This window comes from Leucopleurus acutus (genome assembly GCF_964270905.1).
Source record: "Leucopleurus acutus genome assembly, chromosome: 2".
In the NCBI taxonomy this organism is placed as follows: Eukaryota; Metazoa; Chordata; class Mammalia; order Artiodactyla; family Delphinidae; genus Leucopleurus; species Leucopleurus acutus.
This window is the reverse complement of record NC_139143.1, coordinates 28,379,682-28,395,494: the sequence shown is the minus strand read 5'-3', so window position 1 is coordinate 28,395,494 and position 15,813 is coordinate 28,379,682. Positions and strand designations below refer to the sequence as shown.

The 15,813-nt window shown below is 36.5% G+C and overlaps 1 protein-coding gene across 8 annotated transcripts in view; it reads left to right on the top strand.

Moving 5' to 3' along the window:
• Positions 1–15,813, top strand: part of SDCCAG8 (SHH signaling and ciliogenesis regulator SDCCAG8) — a gene marked incomplete at its 3' end in the record, with an annotated part of 251,152 nt that overhangs the window by 129,078 nt on the left and 106,261 nt on the right. For all 8 annotated transcript variants that reach the window (XM_082834464.1, XM_082834462.1, XM_082834463.1 and 5 more), the window contains one exon: positions 3,183–3,325. In XM_082834464.1, the coding sequence (XP_082690590.1) occupies positions 3,183–3,325 (143 nt within the window). The remainder of the gene's footprint in view (positions 1–3,182; positions 3,326–15,813) is intronic.

Sequence of the window (15,813 nt, the reverse complement as noted above, 5' to 3'; positions counted from 1 at the left end):
CTGGTCCAGCTGGTTAGATTATTTGTTGATTTTGATTATCTGCACCAATAAGCTGTTTCTCTGGCACAGATAATCAGAAGCAGGCAGTAATTTTCCATCTTCCTAGCAAAAATGCTTTTTGCATTTTGAAATTATAATAAAGTTTTATTCAATTTTCTCCAAAATAGGACTTTATCTGGAAATTTTATTGAACTAAATCAAGAACTCTTTAGTCCTCAGTGATAACTATATATCCTTAGGCAGGTCTTCTTCTTCTACTTATATTTTTGCTCTTCTTGAAAGACAGAGAAAAATCAGTAGTAATGATACTAGCTGTCTTTTTTTCAGCTCTTACTATATGCTAGGCACTCTGCTAAGTACTCATCATCTCATTTTATCTTCACAGTAGTTTTAGGAGGTTGCTAGAGTTATTACTCCCATTTTAGACTGAAGAAACTGATAAGAGTTGTGTCACTTGTCCAAGGTCACAGAGCTGGAAAGTGCCAGAGCTGTGTCTGAAACCCTGATTTGTTTTGACTCTTGGGCCCATGTTCTTTATCTCTGTGTTTGACTGACTTTCAGTGTGACCTCTGACTTTTTATTACATGAGATTAAGAAAGCAGCTACTTTATGCTTAAAACCTAATTACCAATGTAAGGTTACATACGTTGTTGTTGTTGGAAAATACTTATAAAACTTGTTGCACATTTTCTTTTTTATTTTAATTAATTAAATTTATTTTATTTTTGGCTGCATTGGATCTTTGTTGCTGTGCGCAGGCTTTCTCTAATTGCAGAGAGTGGGAGCTACTCTTTGTTGTGGTGTGCGGGCTTCTCATTGCAGTGGCTTCTCTTGTTGCGGAGCACGGGCTCTAGACGCTCTGGCTTTAGTAGTTGTGGCACGCGGGCTCAGTAGTTGTGGCTTGTGGGCTCTAGAGTGCAGGCTCAGGAGTTGTGGCGCACAGGCTTAGTTGCTCTGCGGCATGTGGGATCCCCAGGACCAGGGCTCGAACCTGTGTCCACTACATTCACAGGCGGACTCCTAACCACTGCACCACCAGGGAAGTCCTTGTACCTTTTCTTTTGAAGAAAGTTTGGAATTTTATACATTTTCTATTTCTGTCATTTTTTTGTATCCTCTCAATTCAAAATTCTTTGTTTTCTCCTGATAGCTCTCCTTTTATTGATATTTACATATACTCATCATATTCTCTTTATACTTCTGTTTTAAGTATCTCTGCTTCTCATGTTTGGAGTATTGCACCTGTCTTTTTGTGGTCTCCCTACTGCCAGTCTCTACTATCTTAATGATCATACACATTGATCCAGTTTTTTGAAGCTCTGCTCTCATATTGCATACCTGTTTAAACCATTTTTTCCTCATTCTCTATAAGAAAAATACAGCTTTATAAATCTAGAATTCAAGATGTTTCATAATTGGTCTAATCTATCATTGTATGAGTTTATGTGGCCTTACCTTCTTTCCCACTTTTCTTGCCCATGCTAGTATATCCCTAATCTGGCCTACTGAAGCACAGATTTTCTCTAAATCTCATTTGTTGTTTTTTATATGCTTTGTATTTTGATAGTCTTTTTGTGTGTTTATGTCTCATTTACTCAACTGGATTGTTAAGTCCTGAGTGTAGAGATGGAAACTCTCTGAGTCCACCATAATATTTAGTATAGATTCTTGCATATAGCACTGTGTAAAAAAATGAATGAATGAATTTTTGAAATTTTAAAATTAATGTATAATTCCCATTCTATATTTCTTTGCTTTTTTGTTAATTTCATAAATGTTAGACAAAATTTAGGAGACTTTTCTGTTATATTTTTCCATCTCTTTATTTATGTTTAGTTATGAATGGAAATATATTGATATAACTTTAACAGTTAAAAATATTTTAAACAAATCAGTTTCACTTAGTATCCTAATCTGAAAGATATAGAAAATCTACTCTGAATGAAAGCAATATACTCATTATTACTTAGGATTTTTTAAAATAAATAACTTATAGTAAGTTGTTTTATTATATTGTTGGTTATGTACAGTTTTGATGGGGATAAACTGAATATTTGTAGTGTAATAAATGTAGAAAAATAAATTATTTAGTTTATCCTGCCTGATATATTAAATATAGTTGTAGATTGTTCAGAATGTTGAGTAACGACATGAGGAAATTAGAATGTACTTAAATACCAAGTTTAAAACTCTACTTAGACATGGTTTTGTTTTCCAAGAGTAGATTGCATTTTTGTGTATTAAAATTACTTCTTGCTTTCTGCTGAATTTGAAAACGTTTCAACCCTTTACTTTCCCCTTTTTTGTTTTTCTTGTTTTAAGAGTCTGAATATTTATCTCTTCTATTTTCTTTTTTTTTAAATTATGGATGTTCCATAATAAATAAATATTTGTACTTTAATGTATAAATTATTTAAACTATGTTCTATGTAACATATTTTTGCTTTGAAATATTTGAGTTTCAGTAAAAAAAGGATAATTTTATACTGAGACCAAAGAATAAACTACCATAAATTTTAGATGTTTATTAATCTTAGAGTGCTTTTGTTGCCTTTTTAAAATGCAATTATAATGCAATATTATTTTAGCTCAGAAATGTCATACATTCAAAACACTTGAAGGTTCTCATGCTTTATTTTTTTCCTAAATTATTGTTTTCTAAATAATATTGTGCATCATAATGATGCCTTCTTTTACACCTCACATATTTCTAAAAGATATCTTAAATTATTTTACGATCTAATTTGGTTTTCAAAACATCCAAATGAAACCATAAATGTATCTTTTAAAAAAAAGAGTCTCATATTTGATGTAAATCACTGCACATGTCTGATCTAATCTCACAAACAGAAATGTTGTATTTTAAAAATAGTGACTTTTTAAGTTCGTATTATTTTTTAAAGGGACTGAGCCTTAGATTCAAAGTGCAGATTATCCATTTTGACTATTCTCATTTAATCATTCCATTTTTAAAATTAGGCTGAATCTCACGATCTGAAAAATCCTCACTAATATGCAGTTTGGGCTGTGTTAGTTCCCTTTGTCATAAAATGGAAGCTAGCCTAAATTTTCTAATAATTTTTCATCACATTAAAATTCATGGCAAAAATAAAAATGAGATAATTTTGAATTCAAGTGCATATATTTTATAGGATGCTTTTTCCCTCTTCTCTCTACCTAAGGAAATAGAGAAATTGAGTTTAGAACTGAGTGAAAGCAAGCAGCACTTGGAACAGGAGCAGCAGAAGGCAACCCGGGCCAGAGAGGAGTGCCTGAAACTGACAGAACTGCTGGGCAAATCTGAGCACCAACTGCACCTCACCAGGTACTGCCTAATCCCATTATGCACCATAGCACCAATTTCATTCCACTGATTTTTGCCACAGGCTTCCAAACAGTTGTTAGAGTTAAGTCTTAGTCATTCAATTAACGCACAGTTTTCAGGCATATTAAGAAAAGTGGAGATGTGGTAAGCAAAACACCCAGACATGTGAATGATAAGTGTGGCAGGGAATTACTGATATATTACAAAACCTTTCATCTACAATGCTCAAATATTTAGGTGATTCTCTATCAATATAAGCAAAATGACATATTTCTTCTACCACTACACTACCTCTCCTGTTAATTCTGTGTCTAATAAAAATGTTGAACTGAAGTATCTGAGGAATATATTTAGGAAAATAATCAGATACTGTCAGTGGTGAAAGAGACAAAGTAAAAGACATTCTAAGATGCAAACTAAGATGGAACTGATACAAAATAAGCAACCTGAGTCCTAAGGAGGTGTAAAATTTAGAGATGAAATTGATTAACACTGTTCATGTTTAAACCATTACTATAACCATGCTTACACTATCGTGATTTCAAATTACATTGCTTCCATCATGAGATATTGTGATGTGATCATCATTGTCATAAAACTTTAGTAAACATGTAGCTCAGCCCTAAATTACAGTAAGACATTTTTGGTAGTAAACATTGGGCAATTTGTTGTATTGAAAACACACACACACATACATAAATATACACAGAGAAAAATTTAAACTGAAATTGTAGGTAAGTCACATTACTATATAAATGGGTTCCTTTTCCCTTTGAGTTTTAGTACAATTTTTCAGTTTTCAGATCAAGGCTTTGGGTTTGTTCAATTCTTAGAGTTTTTCAGTTTTTAGAGAGAACTTTGTCTAAATACACATGTAAGTTTATAGAATCTGGTTTATTCATAAATTAGAAAAACACTGGTCTTCTAATCATAGTAATATGTTGAATTTAAACTATGAAAGGGGACTGATCCCTTTTACATTAAATATGACAATGTAATTCTGAGCACGGTATGATAACAGATGGAGAAAAGCACCACTTGAACAGCCTGCATTTGGAGAAAAAAAAATATTCTAGAGGTTGGTGAACCTCCCAAAGTTTTGGGTTAGTGTTAAGATGCCTCTAGTTCTGTTAAAATCAAACTTGGTTAAAAACATTTTGTTATGATAATGTTCCAAATGGTTTACCAACTTCCTTTTTAAACAATGAAAGATAAAGAGAAGAAAGAAGGAGAAAGAGAGAAAGGAAAAAATGAAAGAAAGAAAACAAATCATTTATACATGTGTGATATCTGGAAAAATCCCAAGAGATGAAACACTTTTATGATAAAAAATTGCTTAATATTGAAGAATAGTAACCATTCTTTTAATGCCCATTTAGAATATTGTCATTATAGAACTGAGAATGTAATGTTAACATAGTTCCTATGGTTATTTAATCTTAGAAGTTTTGGAATTTAGCTTGATCATGATAGTTAATCGTTCTTCTTCTCTGTCAGACTTCTATTGAGAACCAACCATTTGTGTGCTAAGTACCACTAACCCACAGAAATAGGACAGCTTTTAATGTCAGTGTGGCTGAGCTTCAATAAATAAATATTAATGCTGGTTTTGTCCCCTTTGCCATTCTGTCTTATTCAGAGAGTTAATTTCTGAAGTCAAAGTCCATAGAGAGCTTTCCTGTGCAGTATCAATTTGTACTGTCTGACAAGATCCATTTCTTGCAAGTAAAGCATATTAAGATGCAGCAACTGCTGAAAATGGACTGGTGGTAACTAATTCCTTTGTTCTTAAGAAAAACGGTTTTGCTTGGTTCCATAGAAAGCTTTTTCTATTGAGCTTTATTTACAACAAGTCTACCAAAATTTAACTTAGTCTTATAGAAAATAAAACTTAATTACCTATTTTCTAAAAATAGTACTCTTTTGTAAGCATTTTATACTTAGTCTATATTGATGTTTTATAAAATCCACATTCATAAATTTAAAGATGACAATAAAAAATGGAAGGAACTGTGTATATCTCTCTTTTGCACTGAAAATGTGACTTGGTTGTTGGGCTAAATATTTCTGATATACAGTTTGGGGTTTTTTAGAGTTTGCTTCCCCTCACCATTCTTTATTGATTCATATACTCAAGTGTGTGACTGGGAAACTTCATGTCTTTCTTTTTCAGTGTAAACCAGCTGAAATAAATAAATCCCACACAGGTAGTGCTTCATTTAGTCTAATTTAAATATTTTGAGTGGCATATTCTAAACAAAGTTTAAAATTAAATATGAAAAAGATGATATAAAGTAATGATAAAATAAGGATTCAAATCTTCTAGGGCAAAGACAATTAAAACTGGGGTAGAAATTCATAGGCCAATCTGAAAGAAAAATAACCTGTCACTTTTTTGGAATTTCCCTTTATTGTCTAATTGGACTTAAAAATGGAAAATAGAAACTCATTTATTGAAGGACACAATTAGTAAATATAACATTCACTTATTTAACAAGTATTTATTGAGCACCTACTATCTTTTAAGTACATTGGATGGCCCTGGACATAGAGAGAAAAAAAAACTCAGTTCCTACCCTTAGGTTGTTCACACTCTACTAAGGAGTCAGATCTATATATGCAATTATAGTAGAGTGTGATAACAGTGTAATTAGAGAAGTGAAGATTGCCACAGGAGCACATATAAAGGATAACTGGCTCATTCTACATTGCCACTGAAGGTGATAGGGAAAGCTTTCTGAGTTCATGAATAGGAGTCCTCAGAGTGGAGAAAGGTGGGGTGAATACCCCAGGTAGAGGGAACAATATATGCAAAGACATAAAGATGGGAGGGAATATAAACTACAGTCACATTAGGTGTTTGGCAAGAGATAAACCTGGAAAGGGGAGAGGAACCAGAGGAAGAGTCTTGTGGGCCATATTCTGGAGTTACTCTTGATGTACTTTAATCAGGGCTGCCAACATGATCAAATTTTTGGGTTGGGATCCTGACTCAGACAGCCGTGTGGAGAGTGAACTTGGAGAGTTGTTGTAGGAGACAAGAAGGCCAGTTAGGACAGAGGTGGCAGCTACAGCCCATAGGCCAAATCTGGCACATCATCTGTTTTTTTATGGTCCATGAGCTATCAATGTTTTCTATATTTTTAAAGGGTTGGGGGGAAAAAAGAAAAACAATGTTTTATGACACGTAAAAATTATACATGCATAAGTAAAATTTTATTGGACACGGCCATGATTATCCTTTATGTATTATGTATAGCACTGCCATGGCAGAATTGAGTATGGTCCTCAAAGCCTAAAATATTTATTATCTGGACCTTTATAGAAAACGTTTACCGTTCCTCAGTTGCGAGGCTGTTTAACTCAAGTAAGAAGTCAAGAGAGCTTGAACTATGATAGAATCCAATGTGTATTTAAAGAAGGTAATTGAAAGGCACTGTGAAAACAGATTGGTTGTGGAAGAGATGATTGGCAGAGACTCCAATTAGAATATAAGTACAGTAGTAGTCCTCAGCTGTGACTGAGCCAGTAAAATGGAAAGGAAATAGTATCTTCAAGAGGCATTTAAGGTAGTGCTAAGAGAGGCTAGAATTAAAGGGTGATTCCGAAGTTTCTAGCCTGTGTTAACTGGATGATCCATCAATTCAACTAGGGAATGTAAAAGGAGTAGCAGAGGAAAGAATATGTTTTATTTCGGAACTCCGATGGAGATGTCCAGTGTAGATCTAGCATGAGGAGAAAGATCAGGACGAGAGGTTTAGATCTGGATACTTTTACATAAAGATATTGTAGCCGAAGGAGTGGGTGAAAGCAAGTAGAGAGGACCATGTTTTCAAGTACCGTGGAAGAATTGCTAAGGAGACTAAAATGGGACCTTCAGTGTATAAGAAAAGAATAAAGAGTGATTCAAAGTATGCTTTTGGTGAAGTAACAATTAAAACCACACACTTTACTAAGGGTGTGTGGGGGGGTGGTTGGTAGGTATCCTAGGGTTAAGGAAACTGAGTTATAGTATCTTCTCACAGGCATTCACTACCTTTGCAACTTTTGACAAATTACTTAATTCTTTGAACCCACATAACTTACCTATAAAATTAGGTTAGACTAGATCATCAAGTTTCCTTCCAGCTCTGATAGTCAATGATTCTAACAATGATTTAAGGCAATGCATTATTAAATTCCTGTTTCTGGACATTAGGTATTTAAATTGCTTGGAGTATCCTGTGTTTAAAATGTTTCCTTAGTTTGAAGCCCAAAGAGATTTCATAGAAATGTCCTTCCTACCCACCATTTACATTCATCATAATTTAGGCTCTGCCAGCTTCTCATAAGGGTTATGAAAATTCTCTCCTAACATCCTTCCAGTCTCTTGTGCCAGCCACTGCTAAGTGGATATCCATAAGCACTGTCTTGACTCTGTTACCTGCTCTCAAAACCTTCCTTGGTGCCATGCTATTGTAGAAGGTCCAGACCACTCAGCATTTAAGGTTGCCTGACAGGCTCCCAACCTTCTGGTTTTATTTCATTGCTACCAGTTTCATCCTCTCACATGCTGATTTCCAACATGTGATTTAAGCAGATGCAGCCCTCCTTCAACTTTTGGACTTTTCTCCCCCTTTACTGTTCTCTGCACCCAGAATACCCCTTTGAGCTTCTCTAGCCCTATTGTAATCTTACCTTCTTTTCCAGGTCTCCCTGAAATCCTGATTTTTCCACTGTAGTCCTCCCTGATGACCCATGCCAGAGGGAGCACGTTTCCCTCTGAATCATCCTTCCTACTTAGAGCTGAAGGCACTTCCTACTACTGAACAAATTCCTCAAAACAGGAAAAATGAAAATCTGAAAAAAATAAATTCATACTCTGAAGTTTTTATGTACCTGCTAGTCTTCCCTTCTATAATGCATTATTCCTCAAGTGGGAGGAGAGGCCTTATTAATATTATATTTTTTAGAGCACCTACCTCAGCCCTTTGCAAAGAGTTGGAGCTCAATAAGTCATTATTATAGGAATGGTTAATATATTGCAAGTTTACGACTATTTGTTTAAAGCCCAGTATTGATATATAAATAAACAAATATATACATATATATGTATTATCAGGTATATCAGGGTAAAAAATAAGACATGGAGATAAGATTGAAAATTTTTGTTGGGAATTTTTCTTGTACATATTATACTATGTTATGATTTTGTAATTTTTTTTCATTTTTAACTTAGTATGCACATACATGTTTAAGCATAGCCGAATCAAATGATAACCATTCTAACAATTCAAGTAGGGTTGGTAAAGTGTAGTATGCCTTTCCCCTAAATATGCTCACTTGAAAACCTCAGACACACACACACACACACACACACACACACACACACACACAAGATTTTAAACTAGAGGTCTCTGTAATTAAAAGATGGCCCCTCTGACAGTGTTTGAAGCCAGTGCCTAATAAACATGATCATTAAGCATACATAGCCCAGTATACATGAAAACAAAAGCAAGGCTACTCCCTTCCCAGTTATGTCTTTGCTAGTAGTAGTCAGACAACTTCTTTCTTTTCAATAACAAACTTTGAGGTACATTTAAAGATATCTGTTCATGTATTTGCTCACTCTGCATGGAACGTTTCCTGTTTCAAGACACTGTGCTAGGGATGATGGGAGATATAAAATAGCTTCATATGCTGCCCTTCAGAAGCTTATAGGCTAGTGGGGAAGAAAAAAATACACAAAGAGTTGGTAAGATAAATGATAAGATCCAGAAGGGAGATTCCAGATAAAGTATTACAGGGACAGAGGGACAGGTAATTTCTTAGCGATCCTTGGTAGCATTTGGATATAGGAAAATGGAAATAAAGGAAGTTTCATGGTAAATTCCAGAGGGAAAAATGGCATTTGGGAGGTACACATGCATACATGAGAGTAAGTTAAATACATACAAGTATCAGTGTCTGACGTTAAGAATATATTCATCTTAGGATCTGCCTGGTACCATGCCACATGAAGTAGCTTTTTAAAAAATAATAATAGAGGTAGGAGCTAAAGGCAAGGGGCCATCATTTACTGAACCTCTACTGTGCTCTGGGAACTGAGCTGAGTGCTTTTCATTTATCCCTCCCAATAGCCCTGTAAGATGCAGACTATTATTTCCTTGTTTTACAGTTGATGCAACTAGGCACAAAGAAGCAAAACAATTCATCTAAGGTCGCACAGCTGGTATGTATTTGAAACCCAGCAATTTGCTTGCAAAGCCTATACAGTTATCCATCAGGCTGTAGTTCTATGTGAATTAGTAGGAAAATGGATTAATGCGATTGTTTCTACAAGACAACCAAGAAAATCTGTAACGTAAATTTATAATAGAGATTAGTGTTAGCTGCTCCCTTATACACTGATATAAATACCTGTCAGTGAACTGTAGTCTTGGCTATGCTTTTCCTAAGAAACACTGTCCTTTGGCTCATCATTTGCCTTAGTCATTTAACACATTGTAATACAACTATCATTCTCCTTTACTTCACTCCTTTTTTACCCAAGAGGAAAGAGAGGCTTTTATTAAAAAGTGGAAATTCCTTCACATATTTGTTTTTGACATGTCCCAACATCTTTAAAAAGCTATAGAATTTAAATCCCTCTCACAAGACTACCATTTACATACATGTGGGCAGATTACTTTATGATATTACATATTAGGCTCCAACTTATATCAGCAGGGCTACCTTTAAAATGTGTATTTCCCCTTTTACATAAATAACGTTTTTAATGGTATGTACTTCAAAGCACTTCTTTGAGCAGGAATCTAAGGGAGGTCCATAAAATAGGTATTATACTATGACCTACTTTTGTGATCTAGATGGGACAATTTGACCTTATGTCCTCGAGAGATAGCAACTTGAGCTATAGTGTTCGTATCTTTTTGAAAGTGAGAAAGTATAAGAGAGAAGCCACCAGGTTATCCGATTATGATGGGTGCTTTACCTGGGGAGAGGTGATTAAGGCTTCCATTCCAGAGCCTTTAACTTCCACCTAATAACTATTGGTAAGTGCATTCTTAGTGGTTTGACCTCTCAGATTACCAGTATGAGTCAGGACTCTTTGGTTGAGGTAATAGAAACCCCCAAAGGGGGAATTATTAGTTTGATAACCAGACCATGTAAAACCCAGGTGCGACTGGGGCCTCGGGGTTTCTTGGACCAGGGACTCCAGGCGGCACCATCGTGCAGTTATTTTCTGTCAATCGCAGGGCTCGACTTCTGTCTGAATGTTGGCTCATTCTTTCAGGTTCTTCCACAGCATGGAGCCACATCCTTCAATCTGAACTAAACATAAAGGAAATGCCCTTGATTTCAAACTGTAAGAATGTGACGTCCTGGCTCCTCCACTTCCAATTCAGAACCTTCAGTTCAAATTTCAAAGCTGACTCATGTGCACACACACCCTTTTGGGTGCTGTGGCTGGCAGCCTTGGCAGAACCTCAAGAGTAAGGGAAGAGAGTTGTACTAAGCAAGGGGAGGTGCTCTTACTAGGGGAAGGTTGTCAGGATCCTGAGTAAATAAAACAGCAGATGTCCCTTCTGTTGTCTTTTTAACAATCCCTGCTTTTTCCTTTGGCTAAGGGATGGTTGGAAGTGGAAAGAGAAAGAGGAGTATATCTCTGTCATGTTGATTTGAGAGAGATTCTCTGTTGTCAACATAAATCCAAGGAGGCATGATCAGTTCTCCACAGGGATGTTTTGTGGTTTTATTTAAAGAACTCTCAGAATATAAAAAGAGAGATATAAAGGATGCATAGGTGAATGTTTAGCACGTGCCAAGCACTGTGCCTTGTTTTCCTATAACAGTGCTATATAGTAAGTGTGGTCCATGGTGGGCTGTAGGTTACTACTCTGTGGCAAGATAGATCCAAAGGTGAGAGTGTTTGGAAACGTTTTTATCGTTTTAAATTGCCACGATATCCAAGTACATGGTCAGTGTGCTCTTTTTTTTTTTGTATCTTTAAATTAAAAAAATAATAATTCTTTCTTTTGCATTTTACGAAGCTAATGCTTTGTAAAATATTAGATATTTTACACAAGAAGCTTAGACACACTGCTTTCTCAGTCAGAACAACAAGCCCAAGGAAGCCGACTCTTGGAAGGGTGAGACAAGGAGTCACACAAGGGGAAGGAGGAGGCAGACTTTGAACTGGGTCCATCACACTCTAGAACCTGTGATCTGGATTCATGTTCACAAAGAAGCATAAAAACATAATTCAAAGCTAAATAGAAATACTTTGGGGATTGTAAATTCTCAGTTCATGGGCCAGGAAGCAGGCCTTTTTCATCTCTGTGTCTCCAGCACCAAGTTCGTCAGCAGGCTGTTTGACAAGATCTCTGTAAATGCTGGATAAACGTGCCTTTCGTCTTTGTTGTTAGTGAAAAATTCAGAAGGAGCTGCACTCTTCTTCAGGTGACAACTAGCTTAGGTCAAAAGACCAGACTTTCAATATCTCTTCATTTGAAGGGAATGGTATAACATTGACATGTATTCTTGCTATTCCATAGTGAACTGTATCTTTTTTTTCCAAATTATTGAGGAATTTTTAGCCTTAAGTTTCCATTTAAAAGTTAAGTTCATTTTTTTTCTTATACTCCTTTCATGAATAAATTAAGCAGAGAACGTGTCAAAAATAATTTTAAATGGATATATGTGCAACCAACATCTTCAAGTCTTGAAATAGACAGCCTTGGTACTGTTTTAAATTGCGTCCTCTTTTCCTTCCCCCACCCAGGATCAGAGGGAACAGGCTGTCAGAGAGCCAGGAAAGACAAGGCATTTCATTTTGCTCTGGTGGACACCACGTTGCCCAAGCCCACTCTGCTCCACCTGTTTGATGGGCTAAGAACCCTGGTCTCAGTGTGGCCCAGGGCAGGGGAGGTTAGAGTCAGAGGCTGCCAGGGAATGTGTCTCTGAAGGTTCTGCTTAGCGTTCCCTGGCTTGCTTCTCTCAGTCTGTGAAGCCCGAATGTGTGTGCAATGAAAATCCATGCTGGGGATGTACTCTTCTCCCTGCCGCACAGGCCCACAGCCTGGAGCATGGTGGTGGTGGCTGCCAATTCATTTTCTGAAGAAGCCCAGAGGAAACTGAGAAGGCATCGTCCACACCACTTGCCTGATTCAAAACAATGAACATCAAGTTCAATGAAAATAGGAGAAAAAAAAGCAAGAGCAGAATTGTTATCCTAGTAGCCCTAAGTCTGAATAATTTTCTGCAGGAAAGCTCTGCTCTCTAATACTAATTTAAGGTAAAAGAAGTATAAAAGATCATCAACTTAGTATTAGGCATTACTCACTTGTAATTTAATGTCTCCCTGATACCCACAAGTAGATCGTAGAGTGATTCATTGGTTGGTAAATCCTGGAATCAAAGCTCATTTTAAGGATACTGAGAAAAGAGGAGGCTTGGAGTATATCCAGTCTCCTCAGTGCCCATCTCGGGCCATGTCTCATGGAGGAGCAGGGCCCAATTCAAGTAAACAAACTTTTCTTAAGCTACTACTTTATTAGATTGGACAAGCAGAGGAGACGGTTCCCTGAATTCAGGAACTCAGAGTGGGTACAAGAGAGGTCAGAAAATGTTTGGAAGCAGCCTGTAAAGCGGATGACTAGCTGAGCAAAGACTGCTTCACCTTGGGTCTGTGTGGCCTCTCCCCAGCAAGCGCAGGTCACCTGTGGGAGGGCTGAGCATCTCCTGCCCTGACCAAGCAATGGGGAGGGTGGTGCACAGGGAGAGTGTCAAAGGAATTCCTGCAGGGAGGGTACCTCCCTGTGTCTTTGTAACTTATCCCTCTGACACCTATGTGCGACTACCTCCAAGAAGCCTATTGTTGGCCAAGGGATTTACCAAAAGAATGCACCCTGTGTTGAGGGAGTAGTTATAAATATAACTGTACCCACAAAAGAATTATATAAAATAAAGTAACAAGTCACTATTGGAATATATGCAAGAGATAGATTTAGGCAGTGTTCAAGATGGGGCCTTAAAAGTGGGTTTTAGCAATGTTCAAGATTTTCTGATCTTCCAATAGCAGATCTGAAGTGTGGTTCACCTGGCTGGGCATAGGTCTGTTTATGGTTATCTTCTGTCGCCTTTGGAAAAATCTCCTACTGTACTTTATTTCCTACAGATCTTTACTGTGATTTTATGAGGATATATATGAGTATGAAAATCACTTAAACTCATTCAGGTTTCTGTAAATCTGAGGTGTTGCTCATCTATTCAGGGACTCCTATGCTATTAATATGAATTCATGTAAAATTAATTATCAGTCACAATGTGTTGCTCAATCTAGAAAATGTTAGGGCAGTGATCAAATTACTCAAGTCCTTTTTTGCAAGGTGGTGGTGGTGACAAATTAGGGACACAAAGAGAGTATATTGTTAACTATATGACTTCCTATTTTCTAAATCTTAAGTAGTCCTCTTTGTCTTTAGAGGAAAAACCATCTTGCCATTCCTGATATTAACTGTTTGTTAAACAAGATCTCACGGAAGCAGCTCCACAACCTAGGGGCTCTTTAAGCTCTGCTTTGTTGCACTGATGGCAATTCTCTATTCTTAGCCGATTTCTGAAATAAGACATTTATTCACAATCATTCGCAAGTGAATTAATCATCAATGTTTGGGTTGAAGAAAGATGATAATTATATTAAGGAATAATAAAATTAATCTACAGTGAAGATAGAGCCCATGTCAGAACTATAGATGTACCCAAACTCAGATCCTGCACTCAGACTAATTTCCACAAAGAATTATCTGTTAAAAGTGGAAGAAGGAATGACAGCATGAGACAACTCATATAACTAATAAACTTTAAAAATGCTGTTTCATATGTTTGCTTTTCATTAAATTCAGGAATGGTTCCGACTATGTTGTTGTGATTCAGTCAACATTTATTCCTATCTGTTTTTCATATACAAAGGCTTAGGGATGCCAGAAAATAAACTGTTAACGGAGAATTAACTTCTTTGGCATGCTTTCATACTTATCTTCCAAATTAAAGAAAATGAAATGGGCAGAAACAGAGTGTAGATTACCTCCTTTTTGTCAAAAATGGTGGGAATTTGAAAATTAATAATAAAAAAGGGAACAGATGCAGTAACATGCCAGAGGGAGATTAATGTGGAGAGTAAAATCTGTGAGCAACAAAACTGAAGCAAACTGAATCAGTGGGAGGTGGTTGTACAATCAAAATCAGGATAAAAGAGAAATTACAAACAACCCTGCACTTGTCAAAGTAGTAGTAATGAAATCCTGACTCTGCCAGCAGTGAGAACCTGTGTTAGCACTTTGGGGTAAGGATGGTAGCCGGGTGCCAGGTAGGAGGGCAGTGTTAGGTTGCTGGGCAGCAGCCATCTTGTGTAGAACAGATGGCACCGAAAGCTGGCAGGGGAGGGGCTCCTTAGCAGAACTAATCAGACAGTAACAGATAGGGCAGCTGGGAAGACTGACCACAGAGAGGGAGTCTGCGGGGTAGCCGAGTGCCATGATGTTTGCAGTGGTGTGCCCATTGGTCTGAGATAAGACCTTGCAATGTCTTTCCCATCTAAGGAAGAACTGAAACTTTTGTTCAAAAAGAAAAATCGAGTTGAATTGCATCACAGTTGGGGGTGGGGTGGGTATCAGGGTAGAGACTGAGAAAGGAAGAATTGTCCATCTCGGAATTGTCGTGTGAGTTTTCAATCCCAGTTTTCATGGAACTTTGATTTTTGCAGTTTGTACATTTCTGCCGTCCTAATGTGTATAGTGTGGCACATGGAATGATCACTTTATATATTTTATGCATCAAAGAGTTTGCAGTATCAAAGCTATAGTTAAAATTAGCGAAGACTTTTTGATATGATTTCTACCACGTCTTTCACAAATGAAAACCAAAAGCAATCATACAATACATGCATTTGTGCTTAATAATGTCTCATAACCTGATTTAAGCCATGCTTGATTCAGAGCCACTTGCCCTTCTTTTTTCCCCCGTGTAACTGTGGATTGAACATCAAAATGTAAGCATAATTCAGAACCTAAAACCTTAAAACAAAAATCAAATTAAGTCATTCTGAAAGAAATGGAAGAGAAAACTGACTTACTAAATTTAATAACTTATTAAGGAGTCATGTTTTTTTAAATATAGAAGTGGGACATTCATGCTAAAACTATTACTTTAACAAAGAAATCCAGATCGCCTACATCTGTTTTTGAACTAGTATATTTCTTTTTTCGCAGAAGGTTTGTAGCTTGGCTCAATTTATTCATTTTGAAGGGGGAAGGGAAACATTACCAGGATTTGAAATAGGTGGTATAACATAGCCATATGCTATTTATGCAGCAGTTTCTGCAATAAGTCTAATTTGGTGCTGTCAAAAAATTAGACTTATTTGATATAGCAGCACATTAGTAAATGATTGTGGCAGATTTAAAGTTGTCATTTAGTCTCTTCTTACTCTTTAACAGAATCTTGCA